The sequence below is a fragment of the Coenobita brevimanus genome, chromosome 6 (genome assembly GCF_032717465.1).
Source record: "Coenobita brevimanus isolate Jiangsu-jjx chromosome 6, ASM3271746v2, whole genome shotgun sequence".
Taxonomy (NCBI): domain Eukaryota; kingdom Metazoa; phylum Arthropoda; class Malacostraca; order Decapoda; family Coenobitidae; genus Coenobita; species Coenobita brevimanus.
In genome coordinates, this window is record NC_136959.1 from 57,208,141 (window position 1) to 57,231,075 (window position 22,935).

Below are 22,935 nucleotides of genomic sequence, written 5' to 3' on the forward strand. Positions count from 1 at the left end.
TTGGTAATAAATGGCTGCTTGCAAAAACCATTTGTTTATATTGCATACTTTGCAAATATAACTGAGAGTAATTCAGTAACTTGTCTGCGAATGTAACGTTTCTCATGGTGGAATGACCCTTTATCACCTGGTTGGTAACCATATACAGTACTGTAACCAATCCACACGTGTTTCCTACGTGTCAGCAAGTGGGTTGACAGATGGTTGGTTTCCCTCCCCATAAAACCTCTAACTCAAAGACAAACTTCCACCCTTTACAGGATTATGGTGTCAGGCCGTAGATAGACCTTGTTTTTGTAAGGGTGGAATCTTAGAAGCTTTTGTCTTTACCAGTCTTTAAGCTCATCTAAGTTTCTCTAAGACAGATTGATATTCATCTTGGGTTTCTCTTAAATACCAATGTATTTCTGCAAAAATGTACTTTGTGTAGTTCACTGTCTCGAATGTACCACTGTTATGGTGAAGCATATGGAGCTCAGCATATTTTCCTGTGGAAATCTGCTTTTCATTCATGTCCATGGAGATGGAACTGATTCACACTGGAGGAAGGAATATTCTTGAATCTCGTATAACTTTTTTCTAGCTGTATTGTTTCAGGGCCATTCTGTAGTCCGTGTAAAAGATTTGGTGATACCTCCACAGCAATTTAAAATGAAGTTGTGGTCATGATGAATTGCTTCGAAAACGAACGAAAACGACCATAGTAGCATCTGCTGAAGGGTAGTGCTTAAGATGTTAGGGACACTGTCTGTGCAAATTGTGTTTAAATGTTGCATGCAAGAAGTCTGGAAGTGCTTGTCTTGTTTTCCTCCTCTCTTGTATGTTGCTGTTTTGTTTCCACACTAGTGCTGTAGGGGGTTGTCTTCATGTGGTGTCACCAATACTGTATATGGTAACTACAGTACAGTAATTTGCTGCGAATAGTTGATGCAAATTGCACATACTGTATAGTACTGTATACTGTTTAAGTAGCCTAGGTATCTAGTTTTCTTTATTTTATTTTATTTTTTGTTCTTTGTCCTGTGATAAGTTAATAGACATGTTATGTCACATCATCTTCAAGTACTGTACCTATATGTATTTTGTTATTTTAGATGGGTGATGAATGCAACCATTCAGAAGTGATGAAAAATGGCAAGCAGAAGAGTGATGAATATGATGATGAAGAGAATGGGGATGTGGTGGACCTGGAGAGTGACAGCGCCGATGCCAAGGATGTAGAGTTTGCTGAAGAAATAATTAACCTGGATGACAAGGATGCTGAGCAAGATAAGGATGCTAAGGGTGAGGGTGGTGATGAAAAGAAGAAATCTGATGATTCCAAGAAGAAGAAGCTCCCTTCAGCCGAGGAGGATATTGGAATAACTGGTTATGCCGGAGAACATAAGGGCTTCTTTGGCATTATTAAGCAGAGGTAATTATTTTAGATAACTTCATAGTAATCTACAGGGATAAGTGGAAAGAGTAATACTTTTGTATTCTTACTGACGTGAGTGTGGTGACTTCATTACCCCACAGTTGTGTGTTGCAAGCAACCTTATAAACTTTAGTGGCATAGGAGAGGGGATATTGAGTGAGGTGTGTGCTGGATCTCCCAACAATTCAGACAGGAAATTGGGTTAGGGTAGTGATTAGCTAATCTTATTGTCTGCCCAATTATAGTTTGAATTTTTATTTATTTACCTTTCTGTAATATGCAGCAGATCAACTGCACCTCTTTCTTAGTTGGTTGTTCCATCCACCTGTGACTTTCAGTCATTGAATTGCAGTTTTGCCCGGGGGTGGAATAAGTGATTCTTGCTTTGGGCTTTCTTTTGTTCAGTGGCGCTTTTTTTTTTTTTTTTTTTTTTTTTTTTTTTTTTTCCACCCTTAGTGAGTGTTGACATCAACATTTGACTTTGCAAAAGTTGAGCTAAATCTGTATACCCTGGATAATACTGCCTTGATCTGTTTGCATTTTTCAGGTCCTAGGTACAAATATTTATTAGAAATTTGCTGATACAGTCCCTTCTTTATATTTTAGGTATTCAGACTTTCAAATCAACGAGGTTGATGGGAATGGTGAGATCATCCGCTTGACCAACCAGACCATTCCAGATGACCCAGAAGAGATTCCAGGTCAGTGATTTCACAGTTACTGAGAGTAATTTTTGTATTGAATTTTGTCTGGGTGAATTGCCCTCTGGACTGATTGAGTCCCAGTTGTCAAGCTGCTTCTGTACAAAACAAGTTGTATGGCAGCAGGAAGTTGTCAGTCACTGAGAAAAAGTATGCTTCTTGTTACATGTCTTATCAGTTGTTTACAGTATCAAGAAAATATACCAGTGTTGAAGTACATGATTATATATATATATATATATATATATATATATACATATACAGTGGGGGTGCTCACCATCCACTCACTCGATGTAGTGCTGCTCTCGGGTGTCTGCCCTTTCCTCTCCATCCTTCTTTCCTTCCATTCTCTTCTGTCTTTCTTTCCTTCATTCTTTCCTTGTCCTTCTGCCTACTGGTGACTTTACACTCCCTCTTCTGTCTTTATCTCCTTCATTCTTTCCACTTCCTTCAGCCTGTGGGTGACTCTACACTCAGTGACAAGCCAAATGGTTTCCTGTGCACCAGGAAACCATTTACTACGCTGGGTGGTAACCATATAACCAAATTTTGGCACCTGGTGGTTTAGTGGGTAATTATTGCACTCCAATCGGATTGAGCCGGTGAAGGTTTATATCCATGGGGTGGTTGGGGTTTATTGCTCATGTAATGCCACTAAGGGATGAGTGAGGCTGGTCACTCTCATCTTAAATGTCGGGACCAACTGCCTAGCTCCGTGCTCCTACGCTCCTCATGGGGAAATGTAGGATTGGATGATGGATGGATGGATATATATATATATATATATATATATGTTTCCTGTAAGCCAGGAAACCATTTGCAGCACTGGGTGGTAACCATATAACCAAACCATACATGCTCCCTGCGTGTCAGCAAGTGGGTTGGTGGAGGGTTAGTGCCCCTCCTCGTAAAACAAATAACTCAAAGTCAAATGGCCACTCCTTATGGGATTATGGTGTCTGGCAATAGCTATATATATATATATATATATATGTATGTATACACCTATATACATACATTATATTATACAGTCACCGCTCGTATAACGTGGGGATATTGTACCCTGAAGCTCTGGCTTTATGAAAATTCCTCGTTATAGGGCCATATGTTTACATGTTAAAGGGTTTTATGGTACCCAGTCCAGCCTCAAGTTCACTTTTGGGTCTCTCTCTCCAGGACATTTACCTGCCAAATAAAGACTTCATTATATACAAACACTAGAGGATTCCCACCTTGAATGGAAGAGGTTGTGGGCTTGCTGGTGGGAGGTGGAGTGGAGTTCCGTGGCCAAAATAAAAAGAGCAAAGATCACATAGAGCGCTCCTGCAGCCAGACCGAGGGGAGAGGGTAGGCTCAACTGGGGCAGAAATGCCCAGTGTACCGTTATGACACCCCACACAGACACACGATGGCCATACATCATTGCCAGATGCAACTCGCGCTATGACTATCACTGGCAGCGTTGTCTGTTCCCACCGTGTTATGACCCTGTTTTTCTGTGTTATGACTCTTTGAACCATAATTTGGGGCCTCTGGCCTCGTTATCTCAGTCATCGCAATGTAGTACGGTTTTCAAAAAAAAAAGCACGGCCAGCTTCCACCACCTGCGTTATGTCTGTCATTTTCCTGTTGTGACCATTTTGTGGCCTCAGATTTTGCCTTCCGTGTTCTGTGAGTTTCGTGCACTAGGATCGCTCATTGTGCGAGCAGTGACTGTATTGTGTGTGTTTATATATATATACCGTTATATATATATACATATGTATGTATGTATACACACTCGACCCTCAATTTGGCGGACCTCTATTTCCCAGATTTCGAATTTCCCGGACACGGGCTTAGGCCGGACTATATTATCAAAAGCCGGATAAATGCCCGTACAAGTCCGGGATTCTCACAAAAGTCCGGCCGTTATTCTCATATTAAACTATAAGCAGTCTGCTGCACAACACAGTACAATTTTAGCAAGGTTTTGACTCGATAAAGGCCATTTGTAACACGCACAAGATATTTTCATACATGAAACGCATCTTGGCCACCAACCTGCTTCACCCCGCCAGTTCCTAACTCATGGCAATATCCCATTTGCCACTTACCTTTCTCAAATGTCACTGTTAATAGTTTATTGCATAACAGTAAAATTTCAGTAGGGCTTGGACATAGTAAAATTCATAAATAATAATAATAAATATATTTTCTTACGGACAAAGTCAATGAGATCTATTCCTACTCTCTTACCTCACCTGACTCAGTGCGACTGAATACCGAATTGACACTTTTCACTGGAAAATATTTTAATTTTTTTCGCCACAGTGGCTCATACACACCTAATTATCTGATATCCGCTAAAAAAAAATTGTACTTAATATAACGTAATTAAAAATCTTGGTTTCAGAGCTAAAACATTGTTAGCAGATAGTTCCCCTTCAGATCATCAGCACGCCTTGACAGACTTCTAGTTTGCATAAATATTTATTATGAGTATAAAAAAATGTATCTGCATTGTAAATTGATATTTATACAAAGGTCCATCAAGGCATGTTGTTAGGCTAGAGGCAGAACATCCTGATTTTCTATTAATAATTAAATTAAGCACAAATTTTTGACTGAATTTCAAATAATTAGGTGTGCAAACCTATATGGTGATAAAGATTAAAATACAGTATTTTCCAATTAAAATTGCCGATTCGGTCCAAGATTGCGTGTTTGTATCTCAGTCAGCTGATTAGTGGTTGGCTGACCTTGTGGTGTTCCATTCCATGTTCATTTTCCTCTTTTTCCTCAGCTTTTTGATCTTTTATCATACCCTCAGCATTCTCGTCAACAACTGTTTAAACTGCCGCGTGCCGGCTACTTTTAGCCCTCTGGGTCACCCCAGTGCTGGCCATTTTTCAACTTCTTCTTTTTTTGGGGGGGGGCGGGGGCTAAAATGGTAGATTTTGATGTGGAAACAATGAATTTCGCCAATAAAATGCTCACCGAGGGTCGGAAATCGGTTTTATTCAGTCCTGCATACTCGTGTACAGGTATAGCTGCTCTCTCACGCTCACCACGTACGCGAGAGAAAGCCGTTTTCTATGTAAGGTACACTCAGGTAATTATGCTGGGCAGGTATAGCAATGTTCAATACAATTTTCTGATCACTTATTACTTCAGCATCTGTCACAGTTTGCATGTCTTTCTCACTGTGAATGCATTATCTTACACTTACTTGAAGTTAGGTGCAACCTGACTTCATTACGTACAGTCCTGGCACTTACAAGAAGGTATTTACAACTTGACTTCACTATAAAGTCTTTACACTTACAAGAAAATTTTTACAACTTACACTTACATGAGAATATTTACAAAATTCCTTCACTGTGTACAGCACTGGATGAGGCACACAGGCAGAGTGAGGCAGAGCGAGCATGAGGGGGGGAGCGAGTGAGTGTATGGCCTTGACAGCCTGGGGGATGGTAGAGGAACAGTTACCTTACATGCCTGCCAATTTTTACCCACGAATCTTGAAAAATGTGGTCACAGTGATGTTCTTTATTTTAGACCGTTTTGAAATGGCACTGGCACTGGCCGCGGCATTGTGTCAGACCGTTTTAAGACGGCACTGGCACGCAGCGGGATAAACAACCATTCTTAGGGTTGTAGGTAGCAGAACACAGCTATTGTATTAGTTATTATTATTGTTATTGTGTCATTGTTATTATTATATGTACTGTGTATGTTGGTTGTGTTGGTATAGGTAGCCTACATTCCAGAATGCTCTAGAATATCAGAGTAATTGCCGGACAATATTGGAGAATTCGGATGAAGTATGGTAATAGTCCAGGGAATGGTATGTGGGGCTGGACTTTTGCGATTCCTGGACTGGTCTCCACCCCCCTTTTAGTCCGGCAATTCGAGGGTCGAGTGTATATGTGTATATACCGTATATTATATACCATTATACTGTGTGTGTATATATATATATATATATATATATGCACAGTTGTGGTCATAATCACCTATCCTTTGGTACCCTGTGCCTCAGGCTGGATCCTTTATGTGTGGCAAGTCACATTGGAGTAAGAGGGGCTGAGAGGGGGAGGTGGGGGGGGGGACAAGTGATGGTGTGGAGGTGGAGTGAGGGAGGGAGGGTAGGGGAGGGAGAATGAAATGCTAAGTGGTGGTCAGATTATTTATCTGTTTTCTTACATTCAGGGCATGATATAAAAGAGTTAATATTTGGAGATGTGGAGGGAATGGAGAATGAAAGACTGACAAAGAGGGTTTATGTAGGGGAAGTGGAGGGAGGGAGAGGGAGACTGAGGATGAGGTGGAGGGATGGAGTTGAGAGGTATTTGAGGGAGGGGGGAGTGAGCTGGGGGGAGGGCAGTCAAATGGTGGGTGACAGAGCAACTTGGAGACGTTTTGTCTGCGGCCACCCTTTGTGGGATTAGGGTGTCAGGCTAAAAATAGACCGATAGAATACTTGGTAGATAATGCTGCATTACACCTTGTATAGCAGTATCAGATAATATGCAGTAGATAGATGGTGATATCAAGGACTGGCTCGTGAGAGAAATGTATTGTCAGATTAAACATTACTGCGGAGCCAGATATTCGTGTTTATCCATGTATTTTGACTTTGGAGGCTGAATGGAATCAGGATGGCTTTGACTTCCTTTGTGTTTGTGTAAATGTTCTCTACCCTTACATGTACGCCTCTCTCCCACTGTTTGACAGGGATGCGTTCCATAAAAAGTGGTTGAATAACAAATTGGTCGAATAATGAACTTATTTTTCCCATAAGATTATTAAGAAATGGGAGGGGGTTACGTTCCTGACCGCTTTCGCCATTCAAAAATAATTAAACAAAAATGGAGAAAACAGCAACAGAAGGAATGTTTTTATTTTATTTCTAACCAATAATGAGATTAAAAAAAAAAATAAACAGTTGAGTCGAGGTCATAATCACCTATCCCTTGGTACTCCATGCCTCAGGCTGGCTCCTTTATGCTCGGCAATTCACAGTAGAGTAAGAGGGGCTGAGAGGGAGGGGCCAGAGAAAGAAGGGAAGGTGGGTGGGGGGACAGGCATTGGTGTGGGGGTGGGGTGAGGGAGGGGAGAGAGAATGAAATGCGAAGTGGTGGTCACATTATTTGTCAGTTTTCTTTCACTCAGGGCATGATATAAAGGAGTTAACATTTGGTAGATAATGCTGCCTTACTCCTTGTATATCGGCATCAGATAACATGCTTTAGATTCATGATATCAAGGGATGGCTCATGAGAGAAATACAGGCATAACCCAGTTTAACGATGTAATTGGTTAGGTGAAACCCCATTGTTAGGCAGGGTATTGTATATCGGGGTACTGTATTTCAGTGTGGACCATTTACCAGCCATGGGTTTCCCCCCAAACCAAGTCCAAAACCCATCCAGATGAGCCCAAAAACAGGTTTAAAGGCAATCTAAATGGCCTAACAGCGTCAAGGAAGCTAACCTGAGCCAAACACCTGTTAATAACTCACTAGAACCAACAAATAAAATCTGAAAATCATCAAATATAAATCTGGAAAAAATCAAGCTTAGTAAACTTTACCTCATAATGACAGTGTTTGCCCCACCTGTGGCTAAAATACGTTAATCTAAGTCTAAAAATAGTTAATAAATCAACCTAAACACATACTTTTGGACTAAAATGTAATCAAAATCAGTTTTAAAAAATCAAAACCCATCATTAAACGTGGGTTTGGCCATCGTTAGACGGGTTATGGTGATATTTCTACCCCCGTCTTTAAGCTGGGGTATCACATCTAGGAGTATCGTATATCAAGGTATTACTGTACTGTATACTGACGTGACTGATCAAACATTAGTGCAGAGCCAGAAGTTTCCAGCACAACATATTGTTTTGTCCACCAATTTGTAACTAGCTGTATTTGTCAAAGGAAAGTATCATTCTGTGGTGATGAGAGGGTGTTGGGGTTGTTGGACGGCCATTCAAACCTGTACGGGCATGGAGTCCAAGCAGCAGATTATGAGATGTTGTTATTATATGCACCTATGTGCACAGATGTCAAAATTATTAACCTTTTATCCACGATTATTTAAAATAGAGATACCATATAATAGTTGACGTGATTCAAACCAATACCAGCATGGAGTCCAAGCAACAGATTATGAGAGCTGTGGTTATTTTATCCACCCATGTGCACAGACATCAGATTTATATATGTTTTATCCAGTTATTTTAAATAAAGATGCCATACAGTATAATGAATGACATGATGGTGACTGTGTAGAGGGAATGTATACCGAAAGGTTCGTATTTCCTGTGAACTCAGCCATGGCAAAGGTTGCATATGAAATTTAGTTCCAAAATTAGTTACATGTAAGGGTAGAGCACGTTTCTTGCATAAACATTATGGAAGTCAAATCCATCCAGATTCCATTCTGTGTCCGACATCAGAAGACAGCAATAGGCCTAAACACAAAAATCTGGCTCCGCACTAATGTTTGATCTGTCACACCAGTGTATTTCTCTCATGGTCAACCCTTGATATCGCCACTCTAAAGCTTGTTATCTGATGCCGCTATACTAGGTGTAATGCAGTATTATCTACCAAATATTAACCCCTTTATATCATGCCCTGAATGAAAGAAAATAGATAAATAATGTGACCACCGCTTCACATTTCATTCTCCCTGCCCTACCTACCCTCCCTCCCCTCCCTCACCCCACCCCACACCATCGCTCGTCCCTCCACCTGCATTCCCTTCTCTCTCTGGCCCCTCCCTCTCCGCTCCTCTTATGCCACTGTGACTTGCCGCACAAAAAGGAGCCTGCCTGAGGCATGGGGTACCTGAGGATAGGTGATTATTTATGACCACGACTGTACATACAGTATATTATGAGTATTTCAGTGGCAGTGGTAATAGTGAATGATGGTGATATGTTAATAATTAGAAAGACCTGAGTTAATGAAATAGTTAAGTACGTTGATGCCGATATGGCAAAAACAGGCAAGTGATGTGTAAAGAAAGTGGAGAGTTGAGTGGCTGGAGGAGGAAAGGTGGCCACTACTATGAAGTCCTTAATATATATAACAGAGGACAGTATGGATGCTTCAGGAGTATAACATAAATATTTGTTAGTGGCCACATTAATGTATAGATGTGAGACCAGTGTGGCATTAGTGTATAAAGCCAAGGGTAAGAAAATTGGAATATAACTGTTAGGGAGTATGGGTAGTTGTTTAGAATAATTTGAGTAATTTGTGGAGTGAAGAAGTCTGTTGAAAACAGTAGCATGCTCAGATGGTATGGTGGTATGGATAATGGATATAGATTGGGTGGTCAGATGAGTTTATGGGAATTGTTTGAAGGTGGGAGGAGACACAAAAGGCCAAGAAGGTGGATGGGTGAGGTAAATAAATGTTTGAGAAAGCAGGGTATGAAGGTTGATTTTAAAAAAATGACAGGCTCAGTATAGTTGGATGAAGTATTATGGGGAAAAAAAAATAATGATAATGGTAAGGGTGTGGCATTTTCCCCATTATAGTGTGAGTGACTGACAGATGTTTGTGAAATAGATTGATAGAGAAAGATCCATCCATCCATCCATTCATCATCCAATCCTGTTTTGCCCCATGAGAAGCGTAGGTGCCCAGGGCTAAGCAAGTTGGTCTTGACGTTTATGATGAGAGTGACCAGCCTCACTTATCCCCGAGTGGCATTACGTGAGCAGTAAACCCCAGCCACCCCTTGGTATAAACCTGCACAGGCTTAATCCGATTGGAGTGTCTTAATTACTCACTAAACTACCAGGTGCCATAATTTGGTTTTATGGTTCAAAACAGTATATGCAGATGGTAATGTGTGTGAGATGATGTGAAGGTTATAAAGGTATGAATGATTGTATGGCCCACTTCATTAGACAAGCCATTGTTTTTCCACTTTCATTCTTTCTCCCAGTTTTTAAAAATCTTACTTCATCTTCAGGGAAAAGTACAGTACAGGCCAGGATAATTTACCAAGACAAATTTGGGTATTCCTAATTAGCAGTTCTTACCATACTGCATTTTCAAATGAGGCTCACTGAAACCTTTTTATAATTATTGTTTCTGTATATACTGCCTTAGTATATTACTGTATTTCATTCCCAAATAACCCCAGTCCATGCAAGTCATGTCTGTACAAGTTTTCAAGCTGGTTGGCAGCTACAGTATTGCTAGTCAAACTGGGTAGTTAATCTTCCCATTTTTCTGTCCAGACATGCCTGATGAGATGCCAGAAGAACTGAGTGATGTGAAGCTGAGGGAACTGGATCGACTAGTTGGCAACCTCAAACCCAAGCAGGAAGAAAATGAAGCTGAGGAGGTGGAGGAGAAAGAGAAGGAGGAAGATGATACAGTGAAGGAGGAGGGTGATGAAGAGGAAGAAGAAAAAGATGATGAGAAGGAGGAAGAGAAGGAGGAAGAGAAGGAAGAAGAGAAGGAAGAAGAGAAAGAGGAAAAAGAAAAGGAGACTAAAGTCAAGGAAGAAACCAAAGAGGAAAAGAAGACTCCTGGGAAAAAAAGTGAGTTTTTTTATCCAAATCTTCTCAGGGGTTGAGTAATGATTTGATTGACATTGTATTGGTGTTATGTTGATGTTATCAGTAGAGATATGTTTCCAGAAATTGTCAGCCACACAACATACATACAAAAATAACTCGCCATCTCACTGAAACTAATAGTTATTTCACTACACTTTACTTACTGCTTTAGCTCCAGCATCACATTATTGTTCAATAACACACTTACACATCTGAGAGTGACCAAGTTCATAAGTTATCTTGGAACAGACAAATGACTATAAGCCAGTGTGTCCATGACCGCTGAGGTTTCATGGTGATCGTGGCTATTATGTATCAAAATATTGTGTTAAAATCTCAGGATTATAAAAGTGAACAATCACAAATCAGTCAGTCGTAAAACAAGGTTAATAGTGAACAGTCACAAATCAGTCAATCTTAAAACAAGGTTTACCTGTAGATGATCTTGTGTAATTCTTAGATTTATAATATTCCCAGTAGCAATTTTCTTTGTGCTCAGAATGAATCCCAAACAGTAGATGAGTACTGTTGAATAGGTCATTATATGAATTGTTAATTATTAACCCTCTCGAGAACTATAAGTTTTCAATAAGTTTCTTGAATATGATCAGAAAGAATGGAACGAAGGCAGCCTCTACTCACGCACAAAGAAAAACATTCCATCCATCCATCATCCCATAGATTTTATTTGCCCCCGGAAATTGGTTGGGGGCAGGATGGCCCAGTGTTGAGAGTGTTGGTCTTGAAATAGACACCTTCCCCTTTGATACACCAAGGTTTGACACACTTCATGCTAAAATTTAATTTTTGGTGAATACTTTTGTCCAAAATTGCCTAATCGGTATTTCTTCAGCCCAACACTGATAATGATGCACATCACATTATTGGTTACTTTGGACACTGATGCTGATATGATGCAATTTGCATCATCATTCCAGAGAGGAGAGGGTTAAGTTCAAGCAATTTAGCTTTAAAAAGGTTTATTTATTGACAAAAAAGAATTTGTCATGTACTTGAATGATAGTGTTCTCTGTATGTGCTTTCTGCTGAATGTTATGTGATGAAGATTACTAGTCTACAAGTTTGAAAGCACTATTGTTGTTGATCAATCCCTATGTCTCGCTGAGAAGACCCATCAACAACAGATAAGCATCTGCCCTTGCATGGCCATCCCAAGCAGTGAACCGATGTTCCCTTTTGGTTGACCATCCCATGTGTTTGGAGGTTTGGTTCCTGAATGGGTGATGCATTTGCATCCTTGTACACAGTTAACAGAGGCATCCTAGTAGACTCAACTTTACCCATGATCTGGTTATATGGTAGCCATCCAGCATTGAAAATGGTTTCCTGGGTTACAGAAAACCATTAGACCTGTCACTCAGTGTAGAGTCACCTAAAGTGGAAAGAATAGTATTAAAAAGTGACAGGAAGGAGAGGGAGAAGTAGAAAGAGAAGGGAGACATAGAAATAGAATGGTAAAGGTGAAGTAAGAAATAGGCAGCACTACATCAAGTGAGTGGTTGATGGGCAGCTTTATTACAGGGAACTTCAGGTGTATTTTCAGGAGGGTATACGAGGTACACTTGGAATGCTTTGTGTCACTCACCCACCAGTTCAAAGCTAAATGTGAGATAAGTTCTACCAGTAGTAGCCAGGCTTTCTTCCATCCAGTAATTACATGTGAAAGGTGTGATATCATGGGAGGAGGAGGGTTTGGAAAGCTGATGGGTCTTGCCCCTCCTTGTCCACCTGTTCCCTACACCCTTGTTTGCTGTTCCCACAAAGATAAGTTTCTTGATTACTGCATTGTTGTCACTCACTGGTTCAAAGTGGTAGGTCTCTGCCTGCCTTGGAACTTTCCTCTCATGTTACTTGTTGTTGAGTAACCCAGGTCTGTCTGGTGGAGCAGACCCATCACCCACTGGCAGCAACTACCCCTGCAGGGCTGTCCCATGCAGTGAGCCGATGTTCCCTTGCAGTAGACAGCATCCGGCTGCAGCAAGGCTTGGGGAAGAATGTAGAGTTTTGGTTTTCAGTTGGACACCACATTTGCGTGTCCACCTAGTTAACAGGGGCACCATTACATGTTCCACATCACCCCGTAATTTGGTTTTATGGTTGCCACCCACTGTTGCAAATGGTGTCTTGAGTTACAGGACATCATTAGCCTTGTCACTCCATGTAGAGCAGCCTTAATTGGAAAGAAGAGTAATGAAATATAACAGGAAAGATAGGAGAAACGGGAAGAGAGGAGGGCAAACATGAAGAATCTTAAAGGTGAAAGGGGAAAAAAAAAGGGAAGGCAACACTACATCGCATAAGTGGACGATAGTCACCACCACTTACCACCATTCCTGCCTTTCAGGTATTATACATATGTGGACTCTAGTAACTGGACAAACATCTCTACATCATTGTCTGCCTTGACTATCAGTCCTTTGTTTACTATATTAAATGAATTATTCTCATGTCTAAGCAGTGTGTGTGTACTTCCTGACATGTCCCAAGACTTCATCTACTGTAGTTAAAATGTAAAATTGTTAGTTTTTCATTTCATTTAAATTTGCTGTACTGAAGTAGGAATGAAATGCATTTCAGCTTTGCCAAACTTGAATGAGATCTGGATCAATGTGGACTTTGCTGATGAAACCCAGGTGGCACTAGTCCAGCAGGCAGTGAAGCATAAGTACCGTGGCATAGACACCATTTATGGTGAAACTCCAGATGGTGGGAAGTATGTTGTCGTCAGGAAACGAAAAGGTAGGTATAGATATGACATTATTTTATCGTGCCATTTCACAAATGCGGTTCAGTACTGTGTTTTGTCGTATGACATTATGATATGAGTAATGTTTATGCTGATGATAGCAATTCTGTGTTTATACGTAACCTGTAGTTTAGGTATCGGTTACCTCGTCTCACGTGCAAAAAAGTAAATTTTTGAAAGTTGCTCCAATTTATGCTTTGTTATTGACACCAAAAATGTGATGAAGTAGATTTGTGGAGTTTTAGAAAGACACTTGTCTTAGTTTTTCTGGCAGAGCTTCCTGATTTGTTTTTCTTTTCCTAAGCTGAAAAAATATCATTTATTTCATTAGAGACCATAAATATGAATATCAGGTAGAAGAGGGCATGCTGAACTATGACTATACAATTCAGATTTCCAGGTCAGTATCTGCTGTACTGTAATTTAGGAGTAATGAGCACAGTTGAAAAAAGAAAAAGTAAGGAAAATTCAATTTATGTTGGTCCTTTACTGATGTGCATCAGTTGCCACATCCAGTACTGTACTTAGGCAAGTTGTAGTTCATTGGTTAACAGTATATATTAGAACACAGGAAAGTAAGAAAAGATTATGAATGATGTACTGGTGAAAGAAATTTAAATTACTATTATAAAAAGATTATTAGGATGGTGAAAATGGCAGATGAAGTAGGGGAGAAGTTAGAATCAGTAAATTGGAATGAAATGGATCTGGACAGCCTGTGGAATGTTTGCAGGGATTACTTAGTTAGGAATGCTAAAGCAGTGTGTGGTGTGGCAAGAGTAACAACAAAAAAGAAAGGTACGGCATGATAAGATGAGGAGGTTAAGAGAGCAGTGGAGGAAAATAGGAAGAAGTGGCTAGAGTGGTTACAGAACGGGTTCAATTGAAGTAGGAACTGAATACAGTAACTTCTCAAATAACGCGAGGGTTATGTTCCTGGAGAGGTCGTGTTACCTAAAAACGTGTTATTTAAACATAATTTTCCCACGAGAAACAATGGTAATATTGGGGGTTACGTTCCTGGACTCTGGGAAAGTTTACCCATTTGGGAAGTTATGCTACTCTAAACTTAAAAGCAACAATGTTAATTTGAAAGAAAATCCACTTAAAAAACAAAAACAGTATATTTGGAGAAAAGTAAACAACAATTGAGCCCTAGTTGGGCTGAAGCGTTGTTTACTTCTCCCCAAATACATACAGTACTGTTTTCGTTTTTTATGTGGATTTTCTTTCAGTTTTGCTTCATTTGCAACATTGTGAAAGTTCCTCAACATTATTAATGCATTAGTAGGTCATAGAAACAATTCAGTAAAAGTAACATTTTCATTAGGGCAAGTAGGTCACAAACAATAACAACACACAGCATCACTTCATCTACTCATCACTCGTCATCTGCTGCTATCCCTCCTCACCCCACTCCCCCACCTCCCGCAGTTCCCCCTTCTCGCTCTGCTGTCCTGATATGTAAAGACTTAATTTACCGTAATGAAACAGATACTATCTATCTATGTGTCTGTCTATTGCCAGATGCCACAATCCCATAAGGGGTGGCCATTTGACTTTGAGTTATTTGTTTTATGGGGAGGGGCACTAACCCTCCACCAACCCACTTGTTATTGCATAGGGAGCACATATGGTTTGGTTATATGGTTACCACCCAGCGTTGTAAATGGTTTTTTGGCTTACAGGAAACCATTTGGCTTGTCACTCAATGTAAAGCCATCTGTAATGGAAAGAAAAGCAATAAGAAGTAACAGGAAAGATGGGAGAAATAGGAAGAGAGGAGGGCAGGCACAGAAAAAGAATGATAAATGCTCAGGAAGAAGCAGGCAGCACTACATCGTGAGTGGATGATGGGCACCCCCACCTAACAAGATACAATATATATATATATATATATATATATATATATATATATATATATATACACATATATATATGTATATTATACAGTAATCCCGCATTTTTTGTGGATTTTTTGTCTACGGTTTTGCCCTCTCGCGGATTTTCTTAGCATTAATAAGTTCAACTAAAATATCCTTGAATATACAGAAAACAAAATATTTGAAATTCCCGCAGCTTCCAATTGTAGCGCGGTAAACTCACGGCACCCTCTGTCCCTTTCCCGCGGCCCCTCTGCCAGTGTTACCATATCTAGCATAATTTTATTCTTTTAGCATAATTTTGATCAAATTTTCGAGTCTGGAATATTTTTTAGCATATTAGAAGTTTTAGCATCATTCTAGCATAATTTAGAATGGAATGGAATATTTTTGGAATAATTTTATAAAAGCTACAAATCAGAGAGAGAGAGAGAGAGAGAGACGAATAAGGTAAGGTGTTTGAATAGTTGGTTACTTTCAGTTTGGGCTTGGGTTGAATTAGGTTAGGTTAGGTTAGGTTGGATTAGGTTAGGTTAGGTTAGGTTAGGTTTTAGGTTAGGTTTTAGGTTAGGTTCGGTTTGGTTCGGTTAGGTTAGGTTAGGATAAGTTTGAGCTTTTATTCTACCCTTGAAACCTAGGTTTTTCCAATGGAGTTTGGTATGATTCATTCAATTTTCAGCTTCATTTCAGTCGGAAATGACCATTTTCTGTGTTTCCCCCCCTCCCTATAACCCCCTGATTCCCCAAAGATCCCCCATTATTGCAGGGGGATGGGGGGAGTCATATCTCTAAATCTGGTTATTTCTGACGGAAATGATGCTCAAAATCGAATGAATCACATCAAAATCCATCAGAATAACGTAAGTTTCGTGGGAAAAAGCAGTATGGGCAGAAAACCGATATTTATCCTCTTACTGTATGTAGGTTCATTTTAATATTTTCATAGTAAACAATACATAATTAATATGTTGCACGAATATGTATAGAATTTTACCATTTAGCTTCAAGTTAGCATAATTCATTTTTTACTTGGAACAAATTTGCTCAATCTAGCATAATTTTTCATTGCCCTAACATAATTTCGTTGTTTGGATATGGCAACACTGCTCTCTACCCCGCATTGCTAAGTCCACGCCTGACTGCCCTACGTGTCTGGTGTACTTGTAACTGCACTATGAAATGAGCCTCTTGCCTCCCACTTGCTTTCCACATGGCCCCAGGACGTAAGCCAGCCTCACCAAAGGCTAATAATGCAATTAGTAAGAACTCCAAAGTGACAAAACGATCAAGAAAAGTTATGACAGCAGAGAAAATTGTGTTACTGAACGAGCAAAGAAACGACCGTGCGAGTGTTTGCTATCACCAGTTAATGCATCTTTTTATTTTGTACTGTTTTGTGAATAAATGTGTAGATAATTGTGTATTACAGTACGGTGTTTACGTTTTTCCTTCATAACGGAGTATGTGCTTTCAATCTTGTAAGAAGGTATTTCGGGATGAGTATGGAGGTTTCGGGGCATTTCGCAGTCACAACAAACACAAGACAATTCGCCTTCATTAATGAAGATAGCTATGGGTGACGCTAGAATATAATTCAAAGGCGACTACAGCGAGGAAGAAACAAGTTAATTATTGACTAAAGGTGCAACTAATAAATAATATCCAGAACCTACGCTACTGAATATAGACTTTGCTGGATCCCCCTGAAATATAGTTATTAAAGTATTGATTAATTAATAATAAGTATATTCATAAAAGTATTGATTCGTATACAGTATTTATATTATGGCGGGGAATCGTCCAGGGTGCGAATTGTTCTGAAGGGGAATCGTCCATGTTTTGACGGGGAATTGTCTGACGGCGAATTGTCTCGCAATCAGTATGGGCATGGACTGTGTGATGAGCAGCATGGTGGACACAAGTGCAAGATTCAATTGTTAATAGAGTATTCGCGGAATTGACTTCGCGGGGGTTACAAGAACGTAACTACCGCGAAATATGCGGGATTACTGCATATATATTTTCATCTGAATGAATTAAACCTTCCCCGAGACGTTCTATCAGCTCGTGACTGTCCAAGGCACTCGTGGCTAATTTGAAAACATCCCGTACGTGTAAAGTTGCGTTAAATTGAGAAACCCATGTTAGTTAAACATATCTCTCTAAATATATGCTTGTGTTAAAACAGAAACGTGCTGTTTAAACTCGCATTAGTTGAGAGGTTACTGTACTGAGAACAAGAAGCATGTAAAGAGACTAGTGAAGAAGAAAAAGAAGGAGATAAATGATGATCTAGGAAGAAAAATTAATGGAAAATACGCTGAAAATAGGAAATTATTCTGGAAAGAGGTTCGGAAATGTAGAAGTGACAGCAGAAAGAAGTGTGAAAGTGTGAAGGATGTAAGTGGTAGATTATTAACTCATAGGGATGAAGTAAGTACCAGATGGAAAGAATATTTTGAAAGCCTGATGAATGGGAATGGAGAGAGCAGAACGGCAGTAAACATGATTGGTTTTGTGGGTCTGCAAAGAAGCAATGCAGTGCCTGGAAATGTGACATTCGCACAGGTGAAGAGTGCTGTGAAGTGTCTGAAAAATGGGAAAGCAGATGGGGTTGATGAGGTGTATCCAGAGATGATTAACCCTCCCTGTCCCGGAGACGTGAATTCACGTTGTCACATGATGTGCACTCATATCCTGGAGACGTAAATTAACGCGGCAACATAGCAAGGTCCCTAATTTGCACAATTTTCAATTTTCACGAGTGATTTTTGGCACGTATACACGGGACACCTTCCTCTACAAGATGCCAGGCAGGGACAATGCCTTACCCAGCATGACCTCCCCCCCCCCCTGCATGACCTTTTCTCAGTAATTCACCTGTTATCAGTGACCTGGCCAGTAAAGCCATGTCATTCCACTTTACGAAATTCAGGGCCAGAGTGATTCCCCAATCGATGACAATGTGGAGGACAAACATTAGAGGAAGAAACAGTCAGAAATGATGATCAGGTAATGTGGCAAAAAAAGGTCAGGAATGGTGATGAGTTAGTGAGTGAAACAATGCTTATAATGCCTATATTACCGTTTGAAAACCAATATACTCTCGTACTACATATAAATTCGTACCAAATAAGTAAATAAATACCGTTTATGAGTGGTGTAGAATAGTTATCCTCCCATAGAACTCGTTTTCTTTGCAGCCAGCCTGATAGAAAACACTGTAAGGTAAGGAGGTACTCCTACCTGGATCGAGTATTTTATACCTCAGGTGAGCGATTTCTCTTTGAATTTTCGATGTTTCTCACCAAAAGCGGATGTTTGAGCAAAAAAAAAAAAAAAAAAAAAAAAAAAAGGTCCAAAAATGTCGGGACTGGGGAGTACCACTGCCCAGAAAACGTCGGGATGGGACGGGTTAAGTGTAGTGGAGAGAGAGGAATGAAATGCTTGTTGGAGATATGTAAAAAGGTATCGATGAGTGAAACTGTGCCAGTAGAGTAGAAAAAGGCTGTGATTGTACCCCTGTACAAAAATAAAGGTGAGCGAAGTGAGTGCAAGAATTATCGTGGCATAGGTTTATTGAGTGTGGTAGGGAAGGTATATGGAAGAATTATTATAAAGTAAGAGAGATATCAAAAGTCCTAGTGAGTGATGAACAGGGTGGCCTTAGGAGTGGTAGAGGATGCGTGGGTCAAATATTTTCAGTAGGACATATAGTGGTGAAGGCTTGTGAGAAGGACCATAAGGTGTTTATGGCATTCATGGATCTGGAGAAAACATACTGCAAAGTAGACAGAGAAGGATTGTGGAAGGTTGTGCGCTTGTACGGTGTAGATGGTAAGCTGCTAGGTGCCATCAAGAGTTTTTACAGTGGTAGTGAAGCATGTGTAAGGGTAAATGGGTATCTAAGTGAATGGTTCACGGTCGGTGTGGGCCTGCGACAAGGGTGTGTGTTGTCCCCATGGTTCTTCAGTACATGTATGGATGGGGTGATGAGAGACGTAAAAACATGAGTGATGGAGAGATGGATGGTGTTAATGAATGGTGATGGATGGAATATCTCTAATTTGTTGTATGCTGATGATGCAGTACTACTTGCAAATACTGCACAAGAATTTGGTAGACTAGTGCAGAGTTTTGCAAGTGTCTATGAGCATCATGCCTTGAGAGTAAATGTAGAAAAGAAGAGGTGATGGTTATTAAGAGAGAAGGTGTACCAGTGTGATATTACTGTGAATGCAGAGAGACTGGAATTGGTGAAAGAGTTCAAATACCTGGGTACAGTGATAAAAAAAAGAGGAAAATGTGCAAAACAAGTGGAATGTAGAGTGACATAAGGAAGGAAAGTGGCTGGTGCTATGAAGGCTTTGATAAGAAACAGAGGCTTGAGTGTTGCCGCTGCATGAGGCTTACATGAAGGAGTGCAAGATGTGAGACTATGGTTTGGCATGAAAATAAAAACTCAGGAGTAAGAGCAGTGGAGATAGGACTGCTGAGGAATGTGTGTGGAGTAGAGAGTGGATAGGATATGAAATACTGTAATGTGATTAGTGAAAGATGCGGAGTGAGGAAGTCTGTGGACATCAGAATTGAAGAGAGTGTACTGAGATGGTATGGCCATGTGGAGAGAATGGATAGCAACAGAGTGGTGAAAAAGGTATATCTGAGCGAATTTGAAGGAGGAAGGAGGCAAGGTAGGCGGTGGCTGAATCGGTAAAGAGGCAGCCTGCAGTCCTAATGGACCCAGGATCGAATCCCGGCTGGGGCAGGGAACAGTTTAAGTTTTTGAATTTCCTTAAAATCAGACTTTCCTGATCTACCAGATGACCTGCTGACATGTCGCAAAAATACCCCCGCTAATGCCAATATACCAGTCCTGTATGAGACAGCCCTAGCATGTATTGAATGTGGATGGTGGGTGTTAGTGGCGAAGTAGTGACATGTGGAGGTGTAGGAGGACTACTGGGCCTTGGGATAGGTCACTGCCCCCAAGAAATAGGCCCTGAAGCCATTGCCCAGAGTCAGACACGTAAAAAAAAAAAAAAAAAAAAAAATGGAAAGATATGGTGGATGAGTGTGTGAGGAAGAGAGGTTTGGAAGTCAGTGAGGCTAAGGGACTGACAAGAGATTGAGCTGGCTGGATGGATGTTGTGAGGAGAAGTGCACGATCAGGAATTTGGCACCCGTTTTTAACCTGACAGCGTTCGGATTGACTTTCGGATAATTATATGAAGCTACAGAATGTGGTGAATGTTTTTGGCATATCAGATAGAGCTAGGATTCTGGGGGCCTGAGTGGTAAGTGAATGGAAGCGTGGCCCATTGGGTTGGGCAGATTTTGGCTGTCTGGATGTTGCTACTCCTCACCCTGCCCCAGTGTGGGAAAGGGGGTCTGGATGATGATGATGATGAAAATGTTTTAGTTTTTTAAGTGTTTAGACAAGCTCAGGCATATTGGGATGAGCTGTGGCAGGTGTTAATCCTTTCTTATTCCCATTAGATTTGTAAGTCAGCCCTCAAGTATACCATATGCCAAAAGTTGTAATGCACAGGAGACTAGCTTTTCATACCAGAAAGGGAGAAGAATATATATTTAGCATAACACAGGGCTCTCGTTTGGCGAGCCACAGCTCGCAAATGCGAGTATTTTTTCCCTTCGACGAACAAATTTTACATGCAAGTCACCTTTTGGCGAGGAAGAAATACGTCCACTTCAAAACCCAATAAACTACAAAATAAGTAAATCTCACTTAAATGAACAAAAAAGCACGTTGTGATCATTATTAAGCCTTTCCTTGTCATTACTGTGAATGTTTAAAAATCGACAGTGTGTAAATAAATAAATAAATAAATAAATTTATTGCTCGTAAAGTATTTCGGCTTGTAGTCAGTTTGGCTACTAAAAATTTATTTGGCTCGTAGATCTGAAACCTTAGGAGCCAAATGGCTCGCAACCATCAGCAGTCAGCAAGAGCCCTGTAACAGTAGCACTCACTTTAATGATAATGATTGGTCTTTTCTTTCTCTAAAATGCCAGAGCTTCCTAAATAATTCACCAGTGCTCAACACTTTTATACACTTCTACAGTGACAAGAATGTTGACGTTATTCGTATACAATACAGACTTCATCGTGTGGGGGTTGAGGAGATTACAGCAATCAAACTCAATAATTGTCCATTACAACACCTCCCCAAATCGTAGCTTCTTGAAAAGCGAAAGACTTTGAGCTGCCGTTGAAAAGAATGCGCAGAATTCAGTTGCCGCATCAATAATTGCAGTTTAATATGTAACCTAGGGTCTGTATAGGTGATTGATTAAAGAAAGATGACTGATGAACAGCTGCAGGCTCATCAAGACTCAAGGAATTGTCATCACTTAACATCATACTTGGGCCTGCCAGGATACGTTAACAATTCAGCAAAATACTGTGGTTTGCCTAACCTATGAACATTGACAGTAATAAGACAATTTAAATTCAGTTCTAGCTTTTACTGGCAACCAGTGCAACTCATTTAGGTATGAGGTGGTCAGGATTCTTGGGAGGAGCTTAATATAAGCCTTGCAGCTTTATTCAAACACTGACTGAACTTTCCATAATAGATAAAAACCTCAATTTAACGGCACCCTAAGGGGCCCTGAGCATGCCAAAAAAAACGAAACTCCGTTAGATTGGGGCTTACATCTATCGATCCCCCTGGAACTCACGCAAACACATTTTAACACATTTTTAAGCATATAAACATGTGCAGACATACACAATCAATAAAAATTGTTATATTTAGAACAAAAGAAAGCAGGTAGGTGTGGTGTTGTAGTAAGGTACTGTACCGTAATCCAGGTAAGTACAGTACAGGACAGTTGAGTCTTCAAACAACACGAGATAGGTTATGCAGAACCACGTGCAAAATCAATTTTGCGCTAAAACGTGACATGTATTTACTTGTAAAATTGGAGGTTAGGTTCTAGGAGCCTCATATTTTTCATTAAAAATATATTTAATAATAGATTACTAGAAATACTTCTGCCTTAAGACACTGAAGATAGTGTTTATGTACGACCTCATCGACTGGACACATCTGTGCATAGCTACTACAGTTTAACCTAACCTAACCGATTAGTTTTGTCCCCTAATACTCCCCATAAAAATTTTGATCACCAAGGACTGCCACAAAGCCTCTTGACAGTACTCATTAGAAATCAAGCAAAAGCTTGACCTAAACAACACGTGAATAATGGCCGGCCAGCATCACGCATATTTCGTCACGAATCACTTTCGGTACTAATAAAAAAAAAAAAAATGCAGTGTGAAACTTTTTGAAAGCCGTTAGTTGTCAACAATAAAGGGAAAAAAATATAAATGAAGTCGTCAGCATGGAGTGATTGTGTATCTCACTTCTCATATACACATGAATGCAGAAATCATGAAAAATAAACAAGTCAGCCAAACAGTATAATTTGTATGACAGTATAATTCACAGGAACTGAGCTCACATAATTATCTTGCCTACCTGTTTATGTCAACATGTAGTGTCTTCACGTAACATAAGATCCGAATTTACTTGACCAAAGATCGTCACTTTATAACAAAAA

At 40.1% G+C, this 22,935-nt stretch overlaps 1 protein-coding gene across 2 annotated transcripts in view; it reads left to right on the top strand.

Moving 5' to 3' along the window:
* The window catches only part of LOC145399827 (pseudouridylate synthase 7 homolog), a 135,597-nt gene that overhangs the window by 11,449 nt on the left and 101,213 nt on the right, over nt 1–22,935 (top strand). For both annotated transcript variants that reach the window (XM_080272393.1, XM_080272402.1), the window contains exons 2-5: nt 1,095–1,414; nt 2,024–2,118; nt 10,372–10,677; nt 13,294–13,455. In XM_080272393.1, the coding sequence (XP_080128519.1) occupies nt 1,095–1,414; nt 2,024–2,118; nt 10,372–10,677; nt 13,294–13,455 (883 nt within the window). The remainder of the gene's footprint in view (nt 1–1,094; nt 1,415–2,023; nt 2,119–10,371; nt 10,678–13,293; nt 13,456–22,935) is intronic.